The sequence below is a fragment of the Chenopodium quinoa genome, unplaced genomic scaffold (genome assembly GCF_001683475.1).
Source record: "Chenopodium quinoa cultivar QQ74 unplaced genomic scaffold, ASM168347v1, whole genome shotgun sequence".
Lineage (NCBI taxonomy): Eukaryota > Viridiplantae > Streptophyta > Magnoliopsida > Caryophyllales > Amaranthaceae > Chenopodium > Chenopodium quinoa.
The window spans coordinates 1,010,976-1,027,634 of record NW_018743850.1 but is presented as its reverse complement, the minus strand read 5'-3'; the positions used below and the strand labels follow the sequence as shown (position 1 = coordinate 1,027,634).

General features: G+C 36.8%; 2 protein-coding genes across 5 annotated transcripts; one reads left to right on the top strand and one right to left on the bottom strand.

Moving 5' to 3' along the window:
• Positions 1–700: 700 nt before the first annotated feature.
• Positions 701–9,481, bottom strand: LOC110685845. Of its 4 annotated transcripts, XR_002504108.1 has the most exons (19): positions 9,279–9,454; positions 8,777–8,843; positions 8,437–8,528; positions 7,964–8,002; positions 7,807–7,860; positions 7,380–7,454; positions 5,452–5,517; positions 5,304–5,346; positions 5,155–5,200; positions 3,652–3,745; positions 3,518–3,570; positions 3,265–3,349; positions 3,030–3,132; positions 2,869–2,961; positions 2,707–2,773; positions 2,205–2,271; positions 2,049–2,102; positions 1,431–1,599; positions 701–1,314 (listed from the first exon to the last, which is right to left on the bottom strand). XR_002504108.1 is itself a non-coding variant. In XM_021862379.1 (18 exons), exons 2-18 carry the CDS (start codon positions 8,841–8,843, stop codon positions 1,492–1,494), a joined length of 1,206 nt encoding a protein of 401 aa, XP_021718071.1. In that variant the 5' UTR covers positions 9,344–9,481; the 3' UTR covers positions 701–1,491. The 4 variants fall into 4 exon arrangements, 3 of the variants coding, with proteins under 3 accessions (XP_021718071.1, XP_021718070.1, XP_021718072.1); XM_021862379.1 differs by having other exon boundaries at positions 701–1,599; positions 9,344–9,481; XM_021862378.1 differs by having other exon boundaries at positions 701–1,599; positions 9,279–9,455.
• Positions 9,482–10,488: 1,007 nt separating this feature from the next.
• LOC110685844 (pentatricopeptide repeat-containing protein At5g44230-like) lies at positions 10,489–14,841 on the top strand. Its single transcript, XM_021862377.1, has 2 exons — positions 10,489–12,845; positions 13,401–14,841. The coding sequence occupies exon 1, from the start codon at positions 10,659–10,661 to the stop codon at positions 12,606–12,608; it is 1,950 nt and encodes a 649-aa protein (XP_021718069.1). The 5' UTR covers positions 10,489–10,658; the 3' UTR covers positions 12,609–12,845; positions 13,401–14,841.
• Positions 14,842–16,659: the final 1,818 nt, after the last annotated feature.

Sequence of the window (16,659 nt, the reverse complement as noted above, 5' to 3'; positions counted from 1 at the left end):
CTTATTTATCATTTAATTTTTTAAGCTTTTCTTATAGCATGATTGATGCTATTTTTAATTGCGTTAACTACTCGTGTTGCTGTACAATTGAAATGAAAGGAATAGATAGTCTGTCGAATAATTGGACATAAAGTGAAACATGATATGCGATGATTTGAGCTGCTTTATTATTTGCAACAAGTTCATGATCCTTTACGTGTCTAAAAATCACGACAAATGATATTATGCTCATAACTTCATAAATAGTACGATTTCATGATCATAGTTTGTATGTTTTGACCAGTAAGATAAACTATGGCCTATTATTTTAGAGCAATATAGTATGTACCTTAAAAAGTTTACAACAATGATGCTTCGCGATAGGAAAAAAAATTATTTGCATGTGATAAACAGATGATGATTGAACATTTTTCAACGATTGATTGATAGAAAAGGTTTGTCGATTTATCATTTCACATTAAATAATTACAGATGGAAAGTAGATGGAATATTAGGTTAATTTTTTCTTCCCAATTATTGTTTAAAGGGCAAAACACAATTAAGGTCAGCAGACCTGCTCCTAGATAACATTCAGCAGCTCCTAGATAAGGTCTAATAAAATGAGGCGCCGTTGTTTACCAAGGAGTGCCAAATTATATGCATCAATGATCAATGAAGAACGTATATAAACAAACACATAAAACAAGAGCGGATAGCAGAATTACAAGTAAAATGTGGCTTCATATCTATAGTCACCAGGGTTAACTTCCATCTTGAAACTAATTCAAATTGTCTGATAACCTGGGGCTTATAAATTTGGACGCAAGGACTTCATATATATGCAAAATTTCAGGATACATTAATACATTATAGGTTTTAAGACACCCAGAAGTTTGCATTTTGAGTTGCCGGTCTCCCTTTTGTTTCGAATCCTATCTTTACCATGTCTTAACTTTGTTTTTCATCTTAATCAAGAACAAGTCTTCAGAAAGAGCTTGAAGGGAAGAGAGAAAATATAAACAAATCAAATAACTTCATGTGGTTTGCTCTTATAACTAAATGAAAAAGTTGTTAGAAGTCAGTAGCCCAGTGATAAACACTACATGTCATAACCAAATAAACGCTGTTTACTGTAATTCATTCTCTGAACCAATGATCGTAAAATATAGCACCCGCAAGGGCCGTAACCATAAAGAAGCAAAAACAGATCAAAGAAAACTTTTGCCAATGCAGTAGAAAGTCAATTTTCAGCATTTAAGCAGCAGTTGCATGCAGTAATCGTCATTTTCAATGGCTCGTGACTGAAATTCAAATGTGCTAAGCTGACACTGAAACCTGCAAGTGTCCTTTAAAATTCTTTTTCTTTTCCTTTTTTTAAACCCGAAGGTGTTTTTCTGGGGGTAGGTAGGAGGGTGGGGGTGAAAGAAGAAGGTTGTCTGTGTAGCTAGTACCTCAACAAAACAGATCCTTGTTATCATGTTTGCTTTGCTTTGGACTTGAGAGTATGTACATTTAAATGGAACCATATCTGACCTCAGTCCTTCCAGCTCCTTGAGCAGCAGGGATGAAGGGATTGTTACTCTCTTCTGCTCTTTGGTAGCCCTGACCTCCTCCGGACACCTATCAGCACAAATAAACAAAAAGGAAACACAATGACAAAAATATGTCTCAGTCAAAGTCAGTATATAATAGAAAATTAGAAATCAAAAATATTATGTACTGTATATGCGAAGCAGACAATTCTGTGGCAAAAGGATCATTGGCATGTCCAATTTAGCAATCAAATAGCCATTTTGAATAATCTCCTCGTGCTACAATAAGATAGACAACAGTGCGGCACTAAACACCTTAAACCAAGCAAAATTCATAAAACTTGAAAGACAAAGCCAACTCTGATCCTAGGACATGCACCTATACTTGACACTGAAACAAATGACCACACTGCTCAAGGTGCCCACCTATATTCAGGAAGTAATTGTGGGCCAGCATGCATAACATCTTAGTCCCACCCACCCTCTGTCTACTATAATTAAAGAAAGAAATTGGGAGTATGGACGCTCAGAACTTACAGTTTGTAAGAATGCTGATAAATAGGTCATCCCTGGCAATGCATCAAGCCCATGCTGCAAGAAGTATTCATAATTAGGATGGTGCAGACTTTAACGCAATATGAGAGGTTGAATACTCAAAGTTCGGCTTACAGGACACACCACACAAGATCATACCTGGTTTTGTGCCCCTGATTTATAAATAAATCCACCACAGCAGAACAGGGTAAGTGAAACGAAGAATCTGCTCAAGAAAGCCCAGAGGGAACAAAGGTCAAATAGAAAAAAACATGAAACCAAAAAGGAGGTATAGCTTTATGCATGTGACAGGATAGAAACCTCGAAATCTTGCACAATATTTTCTAAATTCTTGGATAATATGTCCCGGAATTTTAATTAGCTCAGGCCGCATAATTTTCAACGGACAGGAGAAAAACATTTTTGCACATGAAATAATGCTTGTACATTATAATATCATGCTGACATGAGTTAACATTGCACAGAGCAAGTGATAATGCATATGCTATGCTTTGATGATATATCTTCTATTAAGATGAGGAAGGGGATATGCTGACCTTGTAGTCAATCATAATACAAATTTGCTAAGTACTTACAGTATCTCAAGACAACAACCATCAAAATGAAAAAGCTAGCAAAAATAGAAACATAGATTGCATACATGCAAGATAAGATTCCAAATATAGCCCATCCTTTCATTGTCTCTTTCCCATCATCTTGTTTATGATCTGCAAAATTTCAAAATTGAACAAAGTTTTTCATGTCAAAGGAACTATAGCTTGCTCCTTCAATTTCATTAACACAATTGAACAGATAATCTTACCGCACATTTTTGTAAGTGTGAACTTGACTGGATCATAATTCTCCACAGGAATAGTGATTTCCACTTCGTAAGGAGTAGTGTGTACCTTTTTACCTGTAGTAATTTAAATGTTTAGACACCACTTTCCCTCAATACATACAATGCGTAAACTGCAGCCATACATGTCCAATCTACAGTCAAAACAGTTGGTGACAAAGTTGTTGGGGGAGTTCCAGAAGCACCAGAGCCAGATAGATGAACTTCTAGGCCAGTCCGTGGGAGTACCTGATGATATGAGAGAATGCACTACATCAGCAATCAATATTCTTGAATTTGTTTCTTTGACCATTAGGGAAGCTCTTGTTGATTGGTAGCAGTGTCGCACAAGTCTCAGTATAATAAGGGGGACAAAATCACCTTTACAGTTGGTTTTTGCACCAAATTTGAGAGAGATGCAACTGCAGTCATATGAAGGGTAACACGAATCTGTTCAGTACTAAAGCTGCAAGACAAACAAATCAAAAGTATCAGTCTCGTGCAGTAGTAAAAAGAGAGCCTTAGGCAACCCAAAATAGCATCATTAATCTGGGAAGAGCCTAAAGCATTACAACTAAAATATAGAATCATCAGTAAGTGCAAGTTGCATCATATTTCTCATAAGAGACCTTACCGGTATTCATTGTGAGACTTCTCAAAACCAGGTTGGGTCATGCCATTGTAGACCTGACATTCCAGAGTATTCATCAATCAGATCAGTTATGGGAAAGGGTATTTGAATTTGCAAAAATATAGCAAGTTTCTTACAATTTCCCATGACCGTGGATGAAACCCAATAGTGAATCCTTCAAAAACCCGTGGACCACGTTTCTCACAAGGAATAGCAAGTTCCACAATAACTCTTGCAAATTGCAACCAGTATACATATAATCAGAAAAGTTCAGTTTTACCCCTCTATGGCTCTACAAATTGTAACCAATTTCTAGCATTAGGTATGAAAACGCATTAAGCATAGGTTGGATTTTAAGATATGGTACCAACAATGAAAGAAATGCAGGGTAAAGTAGTATAATAACTTCTTGAGTTGACAAGAATATGATTGGTGGACAACCAGAAAACAAATAAAGACATTTATTATAATACTTACTGCAAGAATTTGACAATTTATTAAGAATGTCAGGATGAACTGATAAAAGGAATAAAAATTGAGTATATATCAGAGAAAATCAATATAGTATTTAAATTATCTGAGCTTAATATAAACTAAGTTAAAATAAAATGAACCAAACAAACCCTAATGTAAATAGATTCTACAAATATGATGAAATACTCCTCTTTTATGATGTACCCACTTTCCATTTTTCAGGTGTGTCATCTGATGCACCCACTTTTACTCTATTTTGTTTCTTTCTTTTTTTTTTTTTTTTTTTCTTTTCTTTTCTATATGAGTCAACACAATTTACTATCTTACCCTTTATCCATCTTATTCTTATACCCACTCAATCCTCCTAGAACAAGAGTCTAAGATAAATGGTAAATCAAAAGAAAACCAAAGGAGCATTATTGTTCATGATGGCATAGATCTAGAGCCGACACTAGGAGAGCTATATTACCACAAAGACCAAACAGTAGACATTGTCACCTACCAAGACCCTCTCCCAAGATTGCTGTAGACAATATGATATTCTTTTCCTTAATTCCAGTGATTGGAGTCGGCCACATAAACCAATATTTTATTTCCAATAGTCATCTACCAAGACCCTCTCCGTCAATGCCATTCTGTCAGGTGTCGAGTGCAACATGCCATTATGTCAAGTGCAACGTGCCATTTTGAGTGCTCATGTAAGCCCAATTTCTTCATATCGCACCTATATCCCTACATCAAAATCAATTGTGGCCTCCTTGGCTTCTGTTAAGATCCCTATGATCCTGAGTCCTGACTGGTGCATCTTCTAGTCTCTGACTCACATGCCTAAACTGACACAATTAGTTCTTATTTATATTATCCTCCAATACTCCAACTTTCTTCCAAATATGTCCATTCCCAATTTTGACCCATTCAGTGTTCCCACACATCCATATTGAAAACACATCTCAATGTCCTGATATTCCTAAATGTCTTTTAAAGCTGAAAATTCCCCATGGCATGATGGCAAGCATTATATGACATGCATTATGACAAAATAAGGCCAAGAAGACATCTTGTTGATCTTTTCTGGAGGACCAAAAATGTGCTAGATTGCAAAGACGATTAAAAACAAAACCAAAAAAAAAAAAAAAAAATAAATAAATAAAATTATGTAGCATTACCTGCAAGATGATTCATATGTAACACTGCATATACATCCAAGTTCACCTGAGATGTGATGATAATACAGAAAATGTTGTCAACTGTGAATCAGAGCCTCAAAGATAAAATAACAAATCAAAGTATGGTACATATACATCCAGTTTATAACCTTTACATTGTCTGCTCAAACAACTTCCACATATGATATTTACCTAAAGAGAATAGAAGAAAATGTAACAAACAATAACAAGAATAAATATCAAGAGACACAAACAAAGTTATACGCCCACTTAGGGGTGTATGCCTGAATGGCTAACCTGAGCCGTGCGCCCCAATTTGTTATAACTTTGCTCACAATTCATGAGATCACCCTCATAGAATCCCTGGACGATTTTCAAAAAATTGAAACAAGTAATTCATATGAGAAGGCATACAGGAAGAGGGGGGACTTTGGGAGATTAGAACTGTCAGACAATAACTGAATGGAAGCAACGTAGCAACCCATCCCTCTACGGTGATAAAAATTGACAGTAAACTTAAACGAACAATTCCATACTGCCAATTTTTTTTATCTCTGGTCATAGAAGAGCAACCTCACCCCCACGGCCCCACCCTACCCCAAAACCAGACGGGGAAAAATAGAAAGAACTAAATGAACTTCCTTTGGGGAGGGTCACATCATTAAGGTGCCACATAACATAACCGATACTATGCTAATACTAGTGTCATCATGTCCATTCACCATAAAATGTCCATGTATATTCACCTTGGCCAGTCAGAGTGATGAACATTCAAAGCCAATGAAGCAATTATCAGGGTTAATGAAACCAACAATCTGACCGACAGCAAAGGAAGGTATGAAACCAAAAAACTCCAAAATGGAACAACTTAAGAGTGCATTAGAATCACTCGTAAGACAAAAGAAGAATACATGCACCATAAGATTTTAAATTAAGGCTTGCTTATATTTAGCTGCACTTTCAGTCCCACCCCACTTATACAAGGAAACTTTAGTTGTATTCTATTTTTGATCCAAAAGAGTTGCCAACCTGTCACTCTGTCGGGAGAAAATTAATATTCAATCTTAAATTTAATTTCTAGTGGACTTTAGAGACCTGTTGGTATACATGTTATGCTTCCAAATCAACTTTAATGAGCTCAGGATACACTCCTTACATCCACTTCAATTTTGAAAACTTTTCCAAAATTGATTTAAAATCGTGTATTATAGCCTTCAGTTTTGGAGAATTTTAGACTTTCACTGACCCATCAAGGATAGAGGACAAGGTGTTTCTCATAGACCCCATGAGACCTCGGGATGCCACTTAGGTGGTTGGAGACTATTTACTTTGCCTCTTAACTATTAGCCAATCACAGACACACCTTTCATCGTTGACTCAAGGTCATCCTAAGTTATTATATGGACTAGTGAGCAGATATGGTTCCAAACAACCTTTTATGACCCTGAATAGCATCCCCCACCATTAGGATTATAGCCTTTAATTTAGCCTTTGGAGAACATTTGATCAACAGGAAAAATTAGGCATCAAGGGTTACCCATTCTTCCCAAGGCCTATTTAGTGACAGGAACCATCTAATTCATGGCTTGACCCATGAGTTAGCACCCCTTGAAATCATGTCTTAGGTCGCATACCTTGGTCTTGCAGGGTCTTACCTTCCTAGGCTCATGCTCATGCATTGCCTAACTGAAAATGGCCCTAAGATGAGTCAAAATGCTACCTTCTATGGCCATATATTGGTGTTTTTTAAGTATGAGGTATTTTTGCTCATGCCTTGTGCAGCACCTATGCTTTGCTCCTTGGCTCAGGCAACTGTAGTTCTTTCTCTTTCTGCCGCTTTCTATTCTCTTCAGTTATTGCCTTTAATAAAAATCCCAGCTAGACCTAGTGCTAAAAAAGGATAAAATTAAGCACCTGTTTTTCTGATGATCTGCTCAAAACAATTATTGGGAAGCTGACCAGACAGAATTTTTCTTGAAAACTTATTCCAATCGGCAAAGATAATAATTATAATACAGCTAAAACGTAGAGAATGTGTTAAACCGAAAATTGAGAATTCTTGATTGAAGTAATCAGTAAATTGACAAAATGAATATCTCCTATGATAATATCAGATACATGTTTCTCAACAAAAGTTCATTATTATTTACGCATTTTAAGATTGATCTTTTCTCCAATTAAACAGGATAATAAAAAAATGCAGAGCCCAAGAAGTCAAGAATTACTTGAACAAAGTTGACACGTCCAGAGCCAGCAACAAAATGGTTATATGTATCAAAGCGGCCAAAATCAACATATCCCTGCAAACAAAAAGGAAGAGGGGGTGGGGAGGTTAGTACAAATTGTGGAAAGTGATTGATCTGCAGCCATGTATTGTATTTAAGTAATAAAGACAAAGCAGCCACTGAGGCATATGCTGATATGCTTACAAATTACACAGCACGGTATGAATCTACAGAAATCTACATCATCTTAAGTCACATAATGAGACATTTGTTTGGACCAATTCCATTAAGTCTGTTCCCGTATTTACATTTTTAATGTAGTTTAATTTAAATTAATAATCCAAAAGTTATAGGAATGAAGATGACACTGAACTGAAGTGGCACAAAGTTTTTTAGTAAAGATAAATCTTATAGCTCAGTAGATTACTGTTTGTGATCTGCTCTCCACGTCTTTGCAAAATCGAACAACCAAGTCTGACTCCTGCATGGAGGTAAAGACAAAAGACAGATCATTAAGCACCAAACAGAAAATCAGTATTTGTCATGGTTCATTACGCAGATGAGATGAGCAACTAAAAACAGACCTTTCCCTCATACTCAAAGAGATGTCCTTTCCAGCTTGTCTGAGAAATGATTAAGGACAAATAGTTTGAAAATATCTGAAAAGTAGAGATTGCGGTAAAATAAATCATCACCACTGCAATGCAAAAACTAGGCCCACTTTACGGACTCAATCTCCCAGCAAGACAACATCATGTTAGGATTCACCCAATAGTGAGGTCTAGAAAGAGGACATGAAGGGTGAAGCCTTGAAATCATTGATACTATATACTAATACAGTAGAAGTAGCAACACAACATCATCAAACTTAGATTTTTCAATGTAAGCAGTTGACAGTATCAATTAATTTCAAAAGAAACACCCTGCAATGATAAAAAGTCTACAAACTCATGCTATCATCCTAGGATTTAACAGCAAGCCAATGTATGGATAAATTTGTAATATATTAACAATAGAATCATCTGTCAAATCAGTAATACCAAAAGATGAAGGATACAAAATCAACAATGTGGCTGGAATTATCAAGAGCGTAGCAATTAGAACTCGGCACTGCCACGGAGGCAACTCCAACCACCCATGATAGTACAACTGATCCACCAATAAGAAGAAGAGACTGTAAATGAAAAATGAAAATGAAACAGTACTTCTTCACTTTAAGAACAGATTACCATTGAACAGAGAAGGATTTAACTATATGATTACTATTAGGTGAGGGTGATTGATCACTAAGCAAGAAAAACCAACCAAGCCAAAAGCATAAGCAAATTGGGTGGAACCCAAACATACACTAAAATCAGCAAAAATCCCATTAAGTAATAGACATTCAGAACACATACCTAGGGTGGCCAACATAATTAATCGAGGCGCGTTGATACAATCAAAGCCATTCCCTGAGCTCAACATCTGTTAACAGATTATAGACCCACCTTAACAAGAATTTAGAGCAGCATAACCATAATAATATGAGATGTGAACATTATTACAATTTACATTGCCCCTATAAAATCATAAGCAATATAAGAAACGAAAGCTCAGGATCAGTAGTAAGAATCACAGAAATCAAACTTAAAACCCTCAAAATTCAACCCCTTGCGATTGTCAACGCGATTGTCAACGAATGGCAAATGGTTTAAATTCAATCTAATAATCCAATTTACTACAAAAAATATATACGAAGTACTACGTATATAATTGCAGGAAGAGAGCTATTGTTCATTTTTTTTTTTAATTATTTGTGTGCAAAATTATTCTTGAATTCGAATTTATTGACATGATAACAATTTAATTGAAGTATGAAATCACTGAAACAAGATATTGAAGAGAGATAAGAGATAGTACAGTAATTAGGAAGCGATTATGTCGAAGAGACGGTGATAATGAGATTGGTAAAATAAGCTTAGTACCTCAGGCTCTGGCTCAGGCGTGAAGGAATCAGAGAGCAATTGACTAGTATTGCACTTCCAATTTAAAACCTTTCTGGACTTTTCACCTGAAATCTAAAACCTTGCACAACTGAGAAACTATTTTTATTAATGACCATCAAGTAGCCCTATAATGCTGATCAAGTACCCTTATATCACTAATTGAATAACTCACCCTTATAAGGCTACTTCGTATAACACAGACCGAGTAACTCCTGTAACACTAATTGAGTAACTTCCTGTAACACTAATTGAGTAACCCCATAATGGTTGGACACACCGTATGGCTAATCACATATAAGAAATTTGTCATTTAAAAGTGTTTGATGCTTTTAAAATGGTGTTTATATGCTCTAGTTATAACCAAATCTCAACACTCACGGTTATTTTGGATCAAATACTAATCCTTACCCCAATCCTCATTTGGTAGGATACAAACCCCAAACCTTTTTGAGCCAACACTTTTTTGGTACTTATTATGTTATTTAATTACTTTATACTTGTATAATTTAATGGCCTTTTATTATAATGAAAATACTAAAAATACCCCTATTTACAAGTAAAGCTAGTTTAGGGTCTTAGATCTCATTCGAACAAATTTAAAATCTTCTTATTAGGGTCAATAAAGTAATAACACTCTACAATCTCATATGATGCGAGTAATTTGGGCAAAGCACGAGCTTAACCGCTACTATTTTGTACTAAAATATATTTTGTCTAATTGTGATTCAAACTTGACTAATAAAGGCGTAAATTACATTGGCTAAAAGTCTAATATGAAATTACCTCGTATTCTACTTTGCAAAAGCATTGACATTGCGAGAATGCATAAATGGTGCTATCTTCTTGCCATCAAGAACCAAGTTGTAAAAGGCCCAAACCAAAAACCCTTGAAGCCAACAAACGTCATTACGTCATTGGTGAATCACTTCAATCTATCCACAACGTTATTAAGTTTATATATGCTACTTAGAATTACTATCATTTTGAATCTGCGATTTTCAACCATTATTATCGAAAGATAAATCAAACAACAAATTTCAAGATTAAGCCCTGACCTTTCTCTTCCTTTTGTCACATCTTTTTATGATTTATTCACTTAATCACCCCAAAGGGAAAAGTTAGGTTGTTCTTAATGTATTACAGAGATTAGCCTCGTTTTATTTTAATTTTTTTTTTAAAAAAAAAAAAACCCAAAGTTGCTTCAAGGCGCCATTTCCCGTTAACCATTTTCGGCAGGGAGTTGAGCAAATAACAACAACAGCACAGGTAAACCCAGAAAATACAGAACAATGTAATGCGAATTCCGACTACATTTCGTCTCTCATCCGATACATTCCGCAAAAACCACTACCCTTCATCTTCATCATCATCTTTCATCCCTCCTCCAAACCCAATTCACCAATTGTTCGAATCACGCATAATCTCTACCCTTAATTCCTGCACCCATCTCACCCATCTCAAAGCAGCTCATGCTCGCATCTACCGTTGTGGCCTTGACCAAAGCAGCTATGTTCTCACCAAACTCATCCGCATTTTCACCAAATTCAACTCTCCCATGGCTGGCTACCCTCGCGCCATTTTCTCCCAGGTTCGTCATCCAAATTCCTTTCTTTGGACTGCTTTGATTCGTGGGTATGTTGTAAATGGGCCAATTTCAGAAGCTTTAGTTTTGTATGATTGTATGAGGAAGAATGGAGCTTTACCCACTTCTTTTACTTTCTGTGCTCTGTTTAAGGCTGCTACTCTAATGGAGGATGTGGGTTTGGGTTGCCAGTTACATGGGCAGATGTTTAAGTTTGGTGGGTTTTCGTCGGAGTTGTTTCTGAATGCTGGGAATACGTTGATTGATTTGTATGTGAAATGTGGTGTTTTGGAATGTGCACACAAGGTGTTTGATGAAATTCCTGTGAGAGATGTTGTATCTGGGACTTCATTGATTGTTGCTTATGCTAAGGGGGGAGCGATGGAGGCTGCTATGGGGTTGTTTGATGAGCTTGATGTGAAGGATTCAGTGGTATGGACTGCTATGATTACCTCGTATTCGCAGAATGCTCGTCCTAAGGATGCTTTGGATATGTTTGATAGAATGCAGTGTTGTGGGATTGAAGCAGATGAGTTTACATTGGCTGGTGTTATCTCCGCGTGTGCTCAGCTTGGTACGACTAATTATTTGACGCGTATAAGGGATATAGCTGAAAGATCAGGACATGGGCCTGATAGAAATGTTGTTATTGGGTCTGCATTGGTAGATATGTTTGCCAAATGTGGGAGAGTGGATGGAGCGTATGAGATTTTTAAGGTGATGAGAGAAAGGAATGTGTACACTTACAGCTCAATGATTTTGGGGTTTGCAGTGCATGGTCGTGCTGCTGAAGCAATGCAATTGTTCTATGAGATGGAGAAGACAGATATAAGACCGAATAAGATCACTTTGATTGGGATTCTTACAGCATGTAGTCATGCTGGAATGGTGGATGAAGGTCGCCAATTATTTAGAATCATGGAGGAAAAGTATGGCGTCACCCCCACTGGTGATCATTATACTTGTATGGTTGATCTTCTTGGAAGATCAGGTCATTTGGAAGAGGCCCTTGCCCTTGCCAAATCAATGCCACTCGATCCTCATGGGGGTGTGTGGGGTGCATTACTCGGAGCTTGTAGAATTCATAACAATCCTGACATTGCTAAGGTTGCTGCTAGCCATTTATTTGAACTCGAGCCCAATAATATAGGAAATTATGTCTTGCTTGCTAATATACTTTCATCAGCTGGAAGATGGGATAGTGTTACAAGAGTGAGGACAATGATGAAAATTAAGGGTTTGAAAAAGATTCCTGCCCGTAGCTGGGTGGAAGGACTGAAAGGACATATACAAGAATTCTTTGCTGGAGACCTGACTCATCCAAGATCCAGAGAGATTAAGCAGGTGTTGGAAGACCTTCTAACTAGGTTGAAGCTTCATGGATACCAACCTAATTTTAATTCAGTGAGTTATGATGTTAGTGATGATGACAAGAGACAAATACTAATGACTCACAGTGAGAAGTTAGCTTTAGCTTATGAATTATTGACTACTGATTCCGCTCATACGATTAGGATTATGAAGAACCTTAGAATTTGTGAGGACTGCCATATTTTTATGTGTGGTGCTTCTAAGATTACTGGGAGGGAGATTGTTGTTCGAGACAACTTGAGATTTCATCATTTTCGAGATGGATCATGCTCCTGTGGAAATTTCTGGTGATATATGATGGTTAGATGATTCTCGAGTAGTTATCATCTGCCTGATAGCTAGGATGGAGGTGATAGTGGATAAAGATGATTTGCTCTTTAGAGTTGGAAACACAAGCCTTTTACAGAAATGTAGTTTGCATGCTGATTCATCTGCCTGTTCTGGGTACATTTTCCACAATGTTGAAATGTGCTTGTGACTTGTGCGGGTTTGTAAAGGATGTAGCTCAACTTCCTGGGACTAAAATTGGTGAGATATCCCCAGTTATCTATTGCCCTTTGATTGGTTTTTGTTATTCCCTGTGAAGTGATGTCCTATTGATGGAAATCAGAAATATAGAAAGAAAGCATGAAATTTGGCATAATAAAATCCAGCTATGTATTGAAATATTTTAAATTTATCCGAATGTGGGTAAATTTCACTGGCGTTTTCTTTTTGACACTGATGGCTATGGAAATCATGATATGTACATTGAGGTGTCCTATTGATGGAGTAAATGAATAGAAAAAAGAAGACAGCAAACCATGAATTTTGTATTTAAAGAACCTTTCTAGTACTTTTTATGGTTTGTGGAATTTTGCATTAGACCATCGATGACTGCAGAGTTATCAAGATATATTGTACCTGTTTGTTTTTACAAAGTCTATATTCATATGTTGTGCTCTTCACATTTAGCAGTTGTTCCCCCCCCCCCCCCCCCCCCCCCTTCTTAAAAAAAAAAAAAAAAAAAAAAAAAAAGAAGTTAAAAACAAGAAATCAAGATAAACTAATGCTGTGTGCTTGTGCTATTGCTACATGCTGCAGATGAGATCTGCTTGCTGGACAAAAATGGCAAATGTTCATCCTTGATTACCAGATATGTGAACTAACCGCTTAGCAACATCATATTGGAATTATGCACGCTTGCAAGTAAGAAGGATTAATTATGACACAAGTGTGCCTTTTGATTCATAGGCTCAATGCTGCGTAAGTTATTAAGTTATTGCACCGGTCATATATCTGCTAAGTGTTGATTTTCTTTAAGTTATTGTTATCCTGACTGCTGATTCTGCGTTGATATAAAGATTAATGCCTCATTTTTACTTTTCCTTATTAAAGCTATTTCTGCCTTAATGATGCTATGTTTTTTGAGATGCTTGTCATGTCTGTTGATGGTGCATATTTATTTCGCCTAAGGATGTGCATTTCATTCTCTATAATATGTGTATATTTTGGAGTCTGATCTTTCTCGTCTTTAAAAAAAAATTACTAGCTAGCTTTCAAGTTTTAAGTACCATAGGGCTCATCATGGCCAACATTGTTGCCTGTGAGTCTGTGACGGTGTGCTCCATGTTTTGGGAAATTACAAACAATTATGGAATCTGCATTAGCTTCAAGCCTACGATACCCGACATAAGATCTAACATGTGGCAACTTATAGGCTCTGTAGTAGAGGATTGTTGCGAGTACGTGTAACAATTACATGGCTTTCCCATCTATGCTTATCTAATCCAAGGTTCCCTTCCTCCTATGATAACTAATTTAAATTATAAGGTTCCTACCCACTTAGATTTTTGTCTACTGTCTAGTCATCCATCAATGCAAAACAAAGGGTTAGAGTGTCTTAGATCTTGGGATTAATCTTAACTTTCCTTGAATTAATATGAGTCAGAATCCTGATCATCAAGTTGATCAAAGTCATGACCAAACTCGTGGAAAAACCCCACATGGCGTTGCGCCCACTAGATCATCAAGTTCAAGCTCAATAACACAACCATTCACCCAGGATTCTCCTAAAGGTGGCTTGTTCATTATTTCTGAAGGGAGCCAGCAAGAACAAAAGGAGTATTGGGATCTTAAAACAGCGGCATTCAGCTCTCCTTATTATGATCCGTTTGCTGAGGGTGAGGAAAAGGAGGTGGAGATTGTTAGTCCGGTTGATCGTCAAGGTATTGGCATCCCCACCATAGAAGCGTACCATTCGGATGGTTCCCATCGTTAATAATGTTCAGTTCTCTGTTTCTAGTGTTTGAAAGGAGGGTGTTGTTCTTCTATGTCCCCTTGTATCTGACCTTAAGCTAATTGCCCTGTTCTTGTTTGCCTTGTGTTAAGCAAATGCAATCACTTTTCTCTCTTTTTTTTTTTTTTTTTTTTTTCTCTTCTTCTGAAGTATCTTTAAGTAGTGGACACATTATACATGAGGTTGTTAAGGAAAATTATGTACTGTGCTCTTGCTTCGGAAATAATCCAAGAAAGCTTACTCTTATGGGTTAGGATATTAAACCTTCTAGGCTTATAAAGACCCACTAATTTTGTGTTGTTTTGTCTTAAGCACCTGTTCAATAATCCTTCCTTTGATTTTGCCAGATTGATTTCGCAAAGTGTCACCTTTGTTATCAATGATTAGCCTCATTGGATAAGTTGTTTCTGTTATTTTAGGACTCCAATTCAAATTCAGACATTCATTTATGAGAAACTCTTCCAATTCTTTTTCCGATAGTGAAGGCTTTTGACTAATCTGGCAGTCTTCGTCTAGGAAGTTCCCTGTGATAAGGCCCTGGCCAAGGCCATTTCACTACTGGTTAAAAATTAAATAGAATTATGGGACTGGGGTGATCTGCTAAATAGACTTTTCTTAGTTACAAAGGAAGTATGTTGAAGTTCTTTTTTACCTCACCCTGCAATAGGGCTTGTTCAAGCTCTATTAAAAGTATACAGTTTCAAAGCTGCATAAACTCATGTGCAGAGAAGAAAAAATATGTAGTGATAACTGATAATTACAACAATATACTGATGAGTACTTAAATTCCCACTTGTTAATTTTGAGTTTGATTAGAAGTGAGCCTTAAAAACCCGCCCGTTCAAAGGATCGAAGAGTGGAAAGAATTATCTCAGGGATAAAGTTTCAATGGAATTTTATCTTGTTAATTAGTTAATATTTCTAGCAAATACCACTTTGTAAGATTATAGATTTTATTCTTGATAATCTTTTAGCCTTCCCCAATTTATGCAATTACACAAAATTGCCAAAGCATATTTAGTTTAGTTTTGTATTATTAAGATTGAAGATTGGTGATAAAGGGAAGTTCAGAAAGTACAAGGATAATCATGGGACAATAATAGGGATAAATTAGCATAACTTTAAGATAGCGGTTAGATGCGTTGCTGTCACAACCGTCAGCATATACTGATGCGGTGCGGAGATGTTGGCTAAGAAGTGTCCAACTGTCCATAAGCGGCACCAGCCAGGTGTTCTCTGTAGGCGACGTGCCATCATATGGCGAATGCCACGCTTTGCATAAGGCAGACATAAATGACACATAATAATTTAAAGTAGTTGTGCTCTCAAGTTGTAACAAGCTATAAGCAGTCCAAACCCCAAAGTACACTTGATCAACCTTCTGCAAGTTAAGAACTGAAAGTAGTTAATCACCTTTGTTTTTATAAGGGATTAAAAAGGGTAAAAAAAAAAGTAACTAGAGTTAGTGATGGCAGATGCTCGAAGAGGAGGTCAAGGAGGTGACCGTGGTGGCAGATCTACGGACCCAAATAACAGGACCATAGGGGCGGGATTTGGAACTGTAGGGTTCGATAATTCAACCACTGACATAGGTAATGGTACTAGTACAGGCTATCGTACTGAGGGTACTAATGATGCAGTGTCTCAAGAGCAACTAACCAGGGTTCCTCTGTCGGGGACCTAGGGAAGGGACACGGGCAGGTTCGTGGTGGCAATACTGGAGATGAAGGAAATGTTGAGTGCAGGCCAGACCCTACTGGTGGTTGCTTTGACTTTAGCCGTTGCTGAGCATTGTATTGAAGCTTAAGTATATCACTCTAGAAAGGAGTTAAATGGACTAATTTTCTGGTGATGTACATCTATATGGTGTAGTTTCGTACTTGCTTTATCTCATCTGTTATGTATTGAATTAGGTGTTCAGGTTTATCAATATACTGCTTCGTACTTGCTATTATATGTCTATACAGAATAACAAAAATTAAGCAGTGAAGAGATACATTATACATGCCCTGTATTTGTTTGTGCTTTGCACCTCTGTACTGATTAATGAAAATCATGTTGTGA